At 44.6% G+C, this 13,954-nt stretch overlaps 1 protein-coding gene across 4 annotated transcripts in view; it reads right to left on the bottom strand.

The window, feature by feature from the left end:
• Positions 1–13,954, bottom strand: part of Ints9 (integrator complex subunit 9) — an 88,970-nt gene that overhangs the window by 10,239 nt on the left and 64,777 nt on the right. For all 4 annotated transcript variants that reach the window (XM_076545195.1, XM_006988790.4, XM_076545194.1 and 1 more), the window contains 3 exons: positions 10,909–11,020; positions 6,999–7,179; positions 1,978–2,038 (listed from right to left, as the gene is read on the bottom strand). In XM_076545195.1, coding sequence (XP_076401310.1) covers positions 1,978–2,038; positions 6,999–7,179; positions 10,909–11,020 — 354 coding nt within the window. The remainder of the gene's footprint in view (positions 1–1,977; positions 2,039–6,998; positions 7,180–10,908; positions 11,021–13,954) is intronic.

The raw sequence follows: 13,954 nt of genomic DNA, 5'->3' as shown, positions 1-13,954 counted from the left end.
TAGATCAGATATCTGGCTGGTGAAAAAAGAGCGTGGTATAGAGGTGCCCACCCTCCTTGCTGGTGGGATGAGAAATGGCACAGCCACTGTGGGAGACTTTGCTATTGCTTGTTAAACAAATGTATAGACACACTCACCAGAGGACCTGGTAATCATGCTCCTTTGGTGTTTAACTTAAAGGAGCTCAAAGCTTAAGGTCCACAAAATCCTGCCCACAGACATCTTCAGCAGTTTTATTCATAATTGCCAAAACTTGAAAACAACTAAAAGGTCCTACGGTTGGTAAATGGATAAACGGGTACATCAAGACAATAGAATATTAATTCAGGGCTGAAGAAGTTATGAGAAGATGGTGATGAATGTATTACTAAGCAAAAGACGGAACTATGAAAAGGCTGTGAACTTCTTTACTTGAGCTCTATGGCATTCTGGAAAAGACGATGTGTGGAGGCAGGGGCTGTGCACAAGTCCACTGGAGTCTGGACAGGCCTTTGAGCGCGGAGCAGGGCTATCTATCACCCAGGTTCTTGTGCGTTTGTGGCAATATTCTCATGTAATAAGGTCTGCAGGAACAAAGGCACCAAGTGTGCTCACGGCTGTGCCGGACATCGCTGTTTCTCAAGTGGTGATATCAGTTGAGAACTCTTTAACAAAAACGTAACCAAAATTGAGGAAGAACCTGTCCAACGACAGGAGAACTGTCCAAATTCACTGTAGTGTGCTTGTGGTGCGGTATAGATGACTGGGCAGCAATAACATAGTAATGATACCACGAGTCACACAGAAATGTGCATGAGATGCCACTCGGTGAGCAGATGATGGAATCAAACAGGTCGCACAGACACCCGTTGGGTCTGTGAGGAAGGGACTTCCCATCTTGCTAGCTGCCATGGTATCTTCACTGCTGGAACTTCCCATGTGGACCAGGAGACACTCAGTTGGTAAAGTGCTCGCTGTATAAGCAAGAGGACCTGAGTTTGGATCCGGCATCCACATAAAAGGCTGGTGTGCGCCGGGCGGTGGTGGCGCACGCCTTTAATCCCAGCACTCGGGAGGCAGAAGCAGGTGGATCTTTGTGAGTTTGAGGCCAGCCTGGGCTACAGAGTGAGTTCCAGGAAAGGCCCAAAATTACACAGAGAAACCCTGTCTCGAAAAAACAAAAAAAAAAAAAACAAAAAACAAACAAACAAAAAAGCTGGTGTGCCTACGGGTGCCTAGTGCTGGGGAGGTGGAGTCAGGAGGACTCCTGAGGCTTGAAAGCCAGGCAGCCTGGCTGATTAATAAGCTCCAGGCTCAGTAAGAGAACCTGTCTCAAAAAAATAAGGTGTGTGTGTGTGGGGGGCAGTTAAGGTTGATGAGTGGTGCACACACATGGACACATAGACAAATAGTTTAAAAATTAAAGAAATTTTACATATGTGATTGACATGACTAGAAAGAACATTTTGATAATAGATCTGCTCCTTAAAATGTTGGGAATAGATATTAGAATGAAAGTCCCTCACACAGACTATAACAGAAATGGGCTGTGAACTGTCCAGACTTCATAATATGGTGTTTTAATTAGAGGAAGCAAATGAATTGTGAGCTGGAGTACTTACTATCTTTTAAAAAATTTTTGTTTGTTTTTGAAACAGCATCTCACTGTGTATCCCTGGCTGGCCTGGAACTCAGAGACCTACCTATCTCTACCTCCCAAGTGCTGGGATTAAAGGCCTACACTATCAAACTCAGTCCCTATCAGTGTGTGTGTGTGTGTGTGTGTGTGTGTGTTTTAATATTTAGTCTTGTTGGTGCCCAGGCTGGCCTGGAACTCAGAACCGTCTGCTTCTGTAGTGCTGGGTTTACAGATGTGTGGATGCGCATTATTGTATCTGGCTACACATAGGGATATTTTAGATATAAAGATTGATATCCTGAGTCATCCCATCATCCACATTTCTTCTGTGCCCTAGGTCACTGGCTTCATTGTCTTACCTCTGCATGCGGGAAAGGCGGTTCTGGGAGATACACCTTGCTCTGTTTGTTGTGACAAAGCCTTTAAAGAAGAAGACATGACAAGGTGTTAGCAGTGCACTGGCATCTACTGCCACCTAGTGGCAGCAGCATAAACACTAACTACACAAGTCCTTTTAAAGCAGTGGTTCTGAACTTGCGGGTCAGGACCCTTTGGGAGGTGACCCATTGGAAAACACAGATGTTTACATTATGATTCATAATAGTAGCAAAATTAAAGTTATGAAGTAGCAAGGAAAAGAATTTTATGGTTGGGGGTCAGCACCATATGAGGAACTGTTTTAAGGGGTCACAGAATTAGGAAGGCTGAGAACCATTGATTTAAAAAGCTTCTTGGCACTGACTCAAGAGAAAAAAAAGCCAGGCCTATGGCTCATTCAGGACACCGTCTCTTGTAAGCACTGTTTTTCTAAAGAAATAGACTACTTGTTTGGAATCATCTTCGATTCTTTTAAAAAAGGTGAGAGTACAATTTAACAATTTATACACTTGTGATGCATTCTTTGTACCCAGCTCCTATGTGCCCCAGGGTCTACACTGCGATGCCCAGGTGAGCATATTAGACACTTGGGGTTTGGAGCTATCATTATTAGAACTGTTTTGATGTTTGCTTTGTGCATGGTAGACAAGAACTCTGCCACTGCTCGATGCCCCAGACTAGATTTGGATTCAGCTGTTTTCCACTGGGGGTCCTTTTCCTGATCCAGGATCCAGTCTGAGACACCACGTTACGTTAGCAGGGTTTGGGAAGAAGAGTTACCTTTTCTGAGACATGGCTTGCTGCTGATACACATGCCCTATCCACTACAGCAGCGTTGCTCACCCCAGTTGTAAGGGAACTGAGACAGGAGGATTTTAGTTTAAGGCCAGAGTAGGTTACATAGTAAGACTTTGGCTTTGGCTCAAACAAAAAATTACAGAGGAGCCTCGAAAACTGAAATGTGACAAACAAAACAAAACAAAAAAACCCTTAAAACTGATCAAATGACCAGAAGTAACCAGGTTGGCCAACATGCACGCATGTACACACATGCACAGGCACCATTCCATATGTTCTAGGAACTCTTTTTTAAGAACCCTGTCAAGCCGGGCGGTGGTGGCACACGCCTTTAATCCCAGCACTCGGGAGGCAGAGCCAGGCGGATCTCTGTGAGTTCGAGGCCAGCCTGGGCTACCAAGTGAGCTCCAGGAAAGGCGCAAAGCTACACAGAGAAACCCTGTCTCGAAAAACCAAAAAAAAAAAAAAAAAAAAAAGAACCGTCCCCACAATGTACTGAGGTTTCCTTATCCAGTTTCTTTAACCTTCTTTTACAAATATGGCTCCTTGTGGGAAGACAAAAACATGGAAAATACCTTTAGGAAACCAGCTCATACCTCTAAATGGACACTAGCTCTGTCCTCATTTCAGACTCAGGAGAGAGCAATCTGAGAACTTAGTTCTGAAGTCCCCTGAGCTACTCCACCTGTATGTACCGCACCCTGTACATTAGAAGGCGATGCAGGAGGGCCACAGTCTGACTAGGGACTGGGAAGCAGCAGGACAGCACTTGGGGCCAGTTCTGCTGAGACACAGCCCCCCCTCATCAGTTCAAGGATCTTCATGTAGGCACAACAGCAGATAGACTTCCACACCCTGCTGAGAGGCTAAAGGGTTTGCTTCTTTTTACCGGGTTGTCAGGGAAAGGAACAACAGCTGCTTTCAGAATCACGTCTGTGCGTCTATAATACCCGCGCCACCCGCCGCCCCATGCAGGAGGCCCGCACTCTGGAGGGCACTGTGGCTCAGGAAGAGTCTCTGGGACTTTCCCTCCCACTCTCTCCTCTAAAAAGAAAACAAACCCGACAACCACGCAAACCAATGGACTCTTAGTCTGGAGCTGGGGCTTTTGCAGGCTACTGCAGAAGCCTGAGATCAGGAACCACAGAGTGGCTTCTAGCAGACCCAAGTAAGCAGTTGGGCCTGGGGTTGTCCCCTAGAGCACCTTCCCAAGCAAGAAAGAGGGGAGGCAGCAAGCCCGAGTGGACGGACGGCGGTCCTGGCCTAACTTGGTCCCACCACAATCCCTTGCTGAGTTCCTCCAGTCTAGAGCTCCAGAGCTAGCACTTGTCCATGTAAGCAACTGAGCTCCTACTAGAGACAAAGTGCTTTGCAGGTAGGCTGCACGGAGGGGGCTACCAAAGCGAAAGAGGCAGTCAGGAGTAAGTGGGGACTTTGATCCTGCCTGGGAAAAGGTCCGGGAGCAGTGGTTGTTGGGCTCCAGGCCACACCGGAATGGCGACATTTTCAAAATCCCAGCACCTTGCAGCTTTCAGATGGTTACCAGCTGCCTAGAGGACTCCCACAGGTAGCTCAGGATGAGAATGGCAGTTGGGTAGGAGGAGGGCAGTGACCTAATGCTGGGAGAGCTTCCAGAGACTTTTACTCTCTGCTCTCTTTTTGGTAACCCATGATTCATAAACCACAGGAAAGAACCTGTGTCCTAACCTTACTCCTCTTTACACCATTTCTTCTCCCTCTTTCCCTAATGTCCCCACATCACCCCTGGAGGAGCTAGCGTTCCATCCCTCACCAGCTGCTTGCTGAACTTGACTCCTCTCCCTAGGCAAGCACACTCCCTCTGTGGCTTCCGCCACCCCACACCAAGGACATCCCAACCTGTAATGCCTGCCCTGGCTCCCAGATCTCTAGACAGGTAGTGTTTCACACTACTTTCTTTTTTGAAACAGGGTTTTATGTTGCTGAGGCTAGTTTCAAACTCACTCCACAGCTGAGGCTAGCTTTGAACTCTGGATTTTCCTTCCTCCAGGCTCCTAACTGTTGAGATTACAAGCATGTGCCTCTACTCACTGGCTCCATTATTAATTCTTGCACTTTCCCTCCATTTTTATTTCACGTGTCTGGGTGTTTTGCTTGCATGTGTGTTTGTGCTTCGCATGTGTGCAGCATCCGCATAGGCTGAAGAGGGCCTAGGATCTACCCTTGGGAATGGAGTTTCAGATACTCGGGAGCTGCCATGTGGTCCTGGGACTTGAAGCCAGGTCTTCTGGAAGAGCATCCAGTGCTCTCAACCACCAAAACAGTTCTCCAGCGTCCCTGACATTTCAGTTTTGATAAATATGTTTGCTCACGAGTGACATTAACATCAGGGAAAATTGGGTGAAAGGTGTATGGGAACTCTATTATCATTATGCTTTCCCGTAAATCTAAAATTATTCTAAAGTACAAAGTTATTAAACAGAAAAAAATTCAAGATAAAATTCAAAAAGTATCAAAATGAGAAAAATGGCTAGAGAATGTTATCAAAAAGTTAATATGTTTAATATATAGAGAGTTCAAATACATAAGAGATATAAAACCTCTAAGAAGTAAATGGACAAGAAAAAGGAATAATTTACATAAAAATTTTTCTGGCAAGTAGCTTAGTGTCAGATAATGAACATTAAAAAGTATTTCTACCCTTTATTCCAGTAATTCCACTTTTTGAAACTTACCTAAGGCAAATGCTATCATCATACATATATAGAATAATATCAATTTATGATTTATTTCTAAAAGGAAAAGCTCTGCGAGCCAATAACAAGATAATAAGCTAAATTATACAGATGCGAGTGATGTAAAAAGGAGATATATTGCAGCCATGTGTTCTCATTTTTCTGAGACAAGGTCTGGCTTATAATTGAGTCTGGCCTTGAACCTGTGAGACTCCTGCTTCAGCCTCCCGAGTGCTGGGAATACAATGCTAGTCTTCCCAAAGGCTTCATAATGGTTTAATATAATTAAATGTTTTCTGCTACATAAGCACTGCACTACTGAGCTACAAGCCCCTTAGGAAAACAAAATCAGCATTTAAAGAGTCACACTTGGCAAGGTGCTGTCTCAAAACTGTTAACTATTCAACAGATTTCCAGGTCAGAAGTTAACAGGGGGGTTTATTCTGACAGTGGGGTTGTAGGCTCAGGGTCTCTATTGTTTTCTGTATTTTTTTTTTTTCTAGACTAAACATATATTACCCACTTACGAGCTAACAAAACCACAGAAACCCTCCAGCACTAATCCCTCTGTTCTGGGTGACAGCCACACTTGTAGCCACAGACTTGGAGAGGTGGCTGCACTGTCTATTGGGTTTACAGGGCTGGACCCAGGAGTGTGTTGCAATATTTTTATGGGGGATCTGGATGAAAACAAAGTTCTAGCATCCTGATTCAATCTACAAATAATGCTTAGGGCATCCTATGTGGGGAAGATACCTCTTTGTAAAGGACTAACAAGTCTTACTCACCAAGATGAGCAGTCTCAATTCAGGAAGAAGCCCACAATTCAGTGAGAAGGAAAATCCCCATTCCAAAGCCAGGGGCGGAGCAAGGGGCATAACGTTGGGATATGTTATGACAGAGGAATGTAAAAATTTTGTTCTCAGCCAGCAGTGGTGGCGCATGCCTTTAATCCCAGCACTTGGGAAGCAGAGGCAGGTGGATCTCTGTGAGTTTGAGGCCAGCCTGGTCTACAGAGAGAGAGATCCAGGGCTATACAGGGAAACCCTGTCTTGAAAAACCAAACCTAAACCCAAACCAAACCAAACTAAACTAGAAAGTAATTCTGTTTTCAGTGAATGACTTATGTCCATTGGGCTGCCATCTTACTAAAAATGATTGGACAACTCTAGTGTGTGTCTCATGGCTCCGGAATGTTTAGAGAGAGTAAGTACATTGTAACAGTTAACATTTACTTCCATCTCCCTCTTTTTTGTCAAGGAGGTAAGACTCAAACTCACCGTACATGATCAGGGTTCAGTAATCTCATGATGGCTATGTATCTGGCCTAGGATTTGATTAAATTCCCGATATAATAAAACATGACTTTGATAAATGAGCTATGGAAATAAAAATCTAGCTTTTCTTATCAGATATAGAAATCACAATTATTTTCATTCTTACTGACTGAATACACTGAAGTAGAACTCAGAGACAGGACACTGACATACCACTCAGCAAAAATCTGGGAAAACTCCAGTGAACTGTTGGCCACTGGGGAGATGAAGTAGAAGGGGATGTTGGAGAGGCCAGCGGAGTCGATGTACTGATACAAGCACTCCAGGAGGTCATAGATCACTCCCGATGGGTAGCAGGGAACCAACACATTTCCTCCATTCCGCACTGTCAGAGCTAGAAAAGTTGGGGAAAGAGAGGATGATAACAAAAGGACGGTGTTAGAAAGGGCTAATGCAATTGGCATTTCTTCTGTTTTTTTTTTTTTTTTTTTTTTTTTTTTCCCCGAGACAGGGTTTCTCTGTGTAGTTTTGGTGCCTGTCCTGGATCTCACTCTGTACACCAGTCTGGCCTCAAATTCACAGTGATCTGCCTGCCTAAGTTAAAGGTGTGTACCGCCACCACCCAGCTTCTGTTTTCTTATGTCTGATTTTGTTTATTTTTGAGATGGGGTCTTGTTATGCAACTTTTGTCAGATCAAAAGGAAACTCCAATTCCCCAAACTCCAGAAGGCAGTCCAAATCTCTAGAAATGAGCTCAACCTGGACTATGGGAGGATTTCTGACAGTTAGATAAAAGCCAGCAGTCCTCAGGAACTCGTGAAACCAGTTCCCATCAATCAAAAGGAGTCATTCCCCTTACCTCTGGTACAAGGGACATATGGCTACCTGTGGACCCAGGCTCCTTGAGTATCACTAGTACCTATTATACATTTCAAAGTCCATGCTAGTAGCCCTTTTTACCTCCTACCTACTCTAAACTTCCTCCAATCACAGGCTTCCTTTCCCTCCACACAGCTACTCATTCTCCTTATAACCCTGCTATTCTCACTATGTTTTCTCTCTTTCTCAACCTTCCTGCCACAGCCTGTTCTTATGACACATATGTTTACAATCGTCTATTTCTTCTGCAGAAGAGAACACATCAGGGCAATGCAGGGCTGAAGGCTGATGTTCTCATCACCGTCTCTGGGAAGACAATGTGGGTTTTAGTGACTCCAGGGAACCTGCTGAACTTCAGGCAGCTCCTTCTCTTTAAATTCGATTTAAAGTTTGCATGTATCTGCTCAGTCTCGTGCCATGGCTGAGTGACCCAGAAGGAAATAAACTGTTTTTCCATTTAAGTTCTTTTCATTGCACCTTCTCTCACTAGCATTTGTCTGTAAGAAACTATCTCTGAAACACTTAAAAACAGTTATGGAATGCAGAATTAATCACAACTTATGGGCTGTAATGTGTTAAAAGTATGAATGGCTGAAAACCTGTAAAGTCCAGTCTACTTTTGTTTTGTTTATGAAACTACGAAAGCAGGTGGATTTGGGAGTAGGATCTGAAGTCTGGTGCCATGAGTCCTGCCCACTCCTGCTGTGATGGACAGGTCTCCTGGAGGCTGTGAATTGCTGCTATTAGAGCATGGAATGAAGGAAACACTTCAGAGAGGCTGGCTCTAGTCTGCTTCTGCACAGAGACACAGGTAAGGGTCACAAGTCTGCCACTCCAACCTGGCTGGGCCTCAGTTTCCTCACTAATTATGTGAGAGGAATGCATGAGACCAGTGCTTTTCAAGCTTCGGTTTGTATAAAAATTGCCTAGTGAACATGCTGAATACACAGTGTTCCTCCAAGGTCCTTCTCTCCCCAGCCTAGTGGCTCTGCGGCAGGATCAAGTTTGCATTTTTATTAGATGACCTCGATGATCTTGAGGAGAGTGGTTAGTGGACCCCTCTGACACAGTGCATTAGATACTGGATTTCCCCTGAATCCCAAGTTCCTTGAGTCAGAGGTTCTAGTTTATTAACAAATACACAAAACTCAGAAGTTCTCTAAGACCAGTCCAACAATTTCCACAGCAAGAATAAATTTCCTTTGGCTTTACACAGCAAAGAATAAAAACAGAGTATGATTAGGAGCAAAGCTCAGGAGATTTCAAAGGACAGTGCTCTCCATGCAGATGACTGCTTCTTCTTGGAGCCAGAGCAATACCACTTAAAGTTGCCAGAAGGTGAAGGTCAGCCCCTCAACCTCTCTTGGGTAGCTAGCTCAGACTTAATGTTTTGTGCCTCTTGCCTCACCAAGTTTATATGTGGCATCTAGATGGCCACTACGATGATGTTCAGTAGGGACTTGGGGAGGGAGGTTATTACATTTAGATGAGCTCATGGAGGCAGAGACCCCATGATGAGAATAGTGCCACTGTAAGAAGAGGAACAGAAGCCGGGCGGTGGTGGCGCACACCTTTAATCCCAGCACTTGGGAGGCAGAGCCAGGAGGATCTCTGTGAGTTCGAGGCCAGCCTGGGCTACCAGGTGAGTTCCAGGAAAGGCCCAAGGCTTCACAGAGAAACCCTGTCTCGAAAAACCAAAAAAACCAAAAAAACCAAAAAAAAAAAAAAAAAAAAAAAGAAGAGGAACAGAGATGAGCTTCCTTTGCTCCATGTGAGGATGCAGGAAAAGGGTGGCTACCTGGGTCTCAAAGTTCCCAGTCTCAGGACTGTGAGACAGATGCTCACTGCCTAAGCCACCCAACTGTCAGGTCCAAAGGCAACTCCAATCCCCACACTCCAAAGGCAGTCCAAATATCCAGAGATGAGTGTGACCTGGACTATAGGATTATTTCTGGTGGTTGCGAAACTGGTTCCCATCTACCAAATGGAGTCATTTCTTTTACTTCTGGCAGAAGGGACATATGGCTACTGTGGTGCCGATTAGCATATCAAAGCTCATGCTGGCCTCCTTCAGGCTCCCTCAGTATCACAAGTACCTGTTACACATTTCAAAGTCCACGCTAGCATCCAGGCCCTTCTCCCCTCCTCTTCTACCTTCAACTCCCTCCAGCTCACAGCTCCCCACTCTCCCGCTCTGCTCCTGCTTCTCTCGAATGTTTTCTCTGTCCTCTGCTATTCTCCGCTCTAACAGATAGTACTGGCCATGACCAGTTGGCTGGCCATGCTCAGTCTATTTCTTTCTCTCTTCGCTCCGGACTCTTCCAGATGCCTCTGGCTGTTCTTTCTCTCATACCTACAATAAAAACCATCCCCTTAGCCATACCATGGGGTGGTCATGTTGTCAGTTTATACACCAGCGCTGATACTTTGTCATAGCAGCCTACATGTACAAAGACAGGGGCCAGCCTACTTCCCTAAAATAAGGATGGGGTTGAAGATTTCACTGAAAATTTTACCTAAAGGGAAATAAGTGTTTTCCAGGCAGAAAACATCCCTGTGGGCTCTCAATTTAGTCTTTTCCCAACAGAAAAAAAATAAAAGCAACCAAATATTAGTGAGAACAATTCCATGAGCCCATCTTCACTGCTGTGAATTTCAAGTGTGAGTCACTTCTGTGCTAGTATGAAAGCAGAGTGAAGGGGTGTGACTCTTCTGCTGTTACCTGTAGGCACACTTCTCCTGCCATACCCAGCATGGTAAGGGGTTAACCAACGTGCTCCATGAGTGAGAATGCTGACTACCTTTCTAGAAACTGCTAACCATTCTGATGTATGACTGTACAACTCTTAGCACACTTGAGATTTACATTTCTTAAGAATGGCTCCTTTGGGTGCTGAAGAAATGGCTCAGTGGTTAAGAGCACTGGTTGTTCTTCCAGAGGACCTGGGTTCAATTCCCAGCACCCACATGGCAGCTCACAACTGTCTGTAACTCCAGTTCCAGAGGGATCTGACACCTTCACACCAATGCACATAAAATAAATTTAAATAAGTTAAAAAATAAAAAGAATGGCTCCTTTGGACAACAGTGCCTTTTGAGGAAGAACCTAAGGGGTGGAAGTCAGTGTGAGCAGGGAAGCTTCACAGAGACACCAGTGAGCAGGACTGGAAGGAAGGGGCAAGGCCTCAAATGAGAAATGAGCTTAGGATGCAGAACCCAAGTTCAGCCTTGAAAAGCCCCTTACCCAGGTTGCTGCAGAACTCGCCCACCATGCCGTCGGGGTTGGCAGTAGGGATCTGCGTGAGTCCTGTGAGAACCAGAACATCGCTGTTTTTGAGAGAAGCTTGGTCCATGGGCTGAAAGACAAAAGAAAGCTCTACTTAACAACTTACAAAGGACTGCTATCTATAAGCAATGAAGGGACAAGAGCAAATGCTTCTCTTACTGGGTCTAGTCCAGCAGCAAGTTCTCCCACAGCGGTGGCTTGGCAACTCTGGAGTGAGCAACAGTTCTCTGTCATGACTGGCTGGCCTCACATCATATCCAACTTCACAGAACTAGACTTTTAAGATCACTGTTTTCCTGTCAATCACAGAAAGGCTTCCTATTTCCAGTATTTCCCTCTTCTGAATGCCATGCAATCTATATGCTTTTATTCATTCATTCATTCATTCATTCATTCATTCATTCATTCATTCATTCATTCATTCGGAGATAGGATTTCTCTGTGTAGTTTTGGTGCCTGTCCTGGATCTTGCTCTGTAGTCCAGGCTGGCCTTGAACTCACAGAGATCTGCCTGGCTCTGCCTCCCGAATGCTGGGATTAAAAGGCATGCGCCACCCCGCCTGGATCTACATGTTTTTAAACTTCAGCATGGATCAAGGTCACCCAGAGGGTGTGCTAGACAAGGGTTGCTGAGCTCACTCCCCTAGTTTCTGATTTGTTCCAAGGCAGGGCCTGAGCATCTGCATTTCTAGTAGGTTTCTAGTGAATGCCCTTGCTGCTTGCCTGAGAATCACATCTGAACTGAATAACTGCATTCTCTTAGTAACTGTTAAGTGTAGGAGACAAACAAATGTTATGGGAAGACAGAGGCAAGGTGATTTACCTATGTAGCAAGGGTTGGAGGAATCGGAAGGAACACTGGGTTAGAAACTCGTGCCTATTCCCAATTCCTAACTAGCCCTATAACTTTGAGCAAGCTTTGAGCTAGGTTTCCTATGAAATGGCCAGTCCTGATCTACCTCCTTCAGCTGACTTTTGTGAGTCTTGGAGGCTCACACACTCTATCTGTGTGTGAACTGAGACCCCCAATAGCACATGACAAGGAGTTCTTTATGATGTTGGCATTTATTTTTACCCAGAATGATTTAAACTGTGATTATTTTCAGAGCACTTAAAAAGATTCTGCTTTTCGGCATAAATTAGGATTTGACTGAAAACAAAGGTACAAGAACCAAGAGGCTCGAGAGTTTACAAATGTTTTCATCTTGTGACTATCTGTCCGAAAAAGCCCAGACCACACACTTTATGAAGACGTCTCATTCCTTTGGTATACTCCCCAGTAAAGAAAGGACATTCAAATACAGCAGCCCAGCAAAGCCCCAAATCTATATTGTCAACTCCGAGTATCTGTACCTCTTGAGAGATTCTCCTTTGAGTGTCCAAGTATGGAGACACGGGCTTCATTATTTTATTAAATAACAAGGTGTGGTCCTGTTACAAACTGCTCCTAACCTGGAAGAAACTTCTTTAGCTGGGCAGAGAGAGCTCAGTGTTGAACATGCAGTACATGACTGGCTTGGTTCCTCCCCACAGGTATTGACTAATGCATCTAACGGCCTTTTCTCTTCTTGGGCAGAACTTCTCAGACCCACACCTATGTACTACTGTTTCCACAAGAGGAAGTAAGTGTGCACTGGTGGCGGCACAATGCTTTTTAGCAGTAGCTACGCATGAGCCCTGGACTGCTTCCCGTGAACACCGGAAGGACATGGAAATGGTGACAAAGGAACCCAGCAGTGCAGTGAGTGACATATCTGCCTTAAGACAGCAACCTTAGTGAGACAGAGGGGATCTCAGAGGGCCCCCAAATCCCCTGAAACAGTGTATTTGATTCTGTGTGCCTCTGTAGATTTAACTAGGTGGTCAGAAAGGGCCATGACCCCAACATTTAAGAAGGACTGAACCAGGAAAAAACATAATGGGGAGCAAACTACTCTGACACTGACTCTGAGCCTCTGCCATCAATATCTCCTTTTGAAAATTAAAAACCCACCAACAAATGCAGGGCAGGTTTAGTGCGAGCACCCTGAGCTGGAACCATTTCAAGATACTTGGCGGTCAGGTTACAGACCTTGTAGTTTCAGCCCTACATAGAGACAGCCTTATTGAGTCCCAGGGCTCCAGGATAGACACAGGCTCAAAAGGCTTTAGCAACACTCTTCGTACCCAGGTGACACTTCAAATATCTGTACTTTACCAAAGATAACTACATATATTACTGATGTCAAGAGTCACTTGATGAGTGCTTAAGCGGAAATATTTTGTTTAAACACAAAAATAAAAACTTACCTTATTCAACAATCAAAAGTACCTCACAAAACTGACAGTTATAAACTCATGGAATAAAACAGTAAAAACTCTAAGCTTAGGGGGCTGGAAAGATGGTTCAGGATTGCAGAGGACTGGAGTTCAGGTCCCATCACCTACACAGTGACTCAAAATCATCCATAACTCCAGTTCTAGGGGATCTGATACCCTCTTCTAACCTCTGTAAGTACCAGGCATGTACATGGTGTACAGGCATACATACACACAGACAAAACATCTATATTCATAAAAACAAAACAAAACAAAACACTCAAAACTCTAAGCTTAGTAAGAACTGTGTTTACTGTATTGGTCCTCTAACAATTTAATTTATAAGCACACATTCACTTATAAAACACACAACAGGTTTGGTTATGACATTTTCATTCACATATTTAATGCACACTGATCATATTCATTTCTCCATCACCTCTTTCCTGCCTCTCCCCTCCCAACAGTCTCCTTCTTTCCACATAACTTTTATGATTTTGTGTGTGCAAGTGTGGTGGCATGTATGATATATATACATGTACACATGAAGGTGTGCGTGCCTATGTGTGCATGTGCACTAGTAAAAAGAGTGTAACTGAGAAAGTAGTGGGAAGGAGTAAAAAGAAGAACGTAACTGAGGCAAGGGAGGAAGGGCTAGGAGTCAGAATGACCCTCTGAACAGGGCAGGCAATAGGGGTCAGCAGCC

This window comes from Peromyscus maniculatus, chromosome 9 (assembly GCF_049852395.1).
Source record: "Peromyscus maniculatus bairdii isolate BWxNUB_F1_BW_parent chromosome 9, HU_Pman_BW_mat_3.1, whole genome shotgun sequence".
Classification (NCBI taxonomy): domain Eukaryota; kingdom Metazoa; phylum Chordata; class Mammalia; order Rodentia; family Cricetidae; genus Peromyscus; species Peromyscus maniculatus.
The sequence above is the reverse complement of the archived record's forward strand: the minus strand, read 5'-3'. Positions and strand labels throughout refer to the sequence as shown.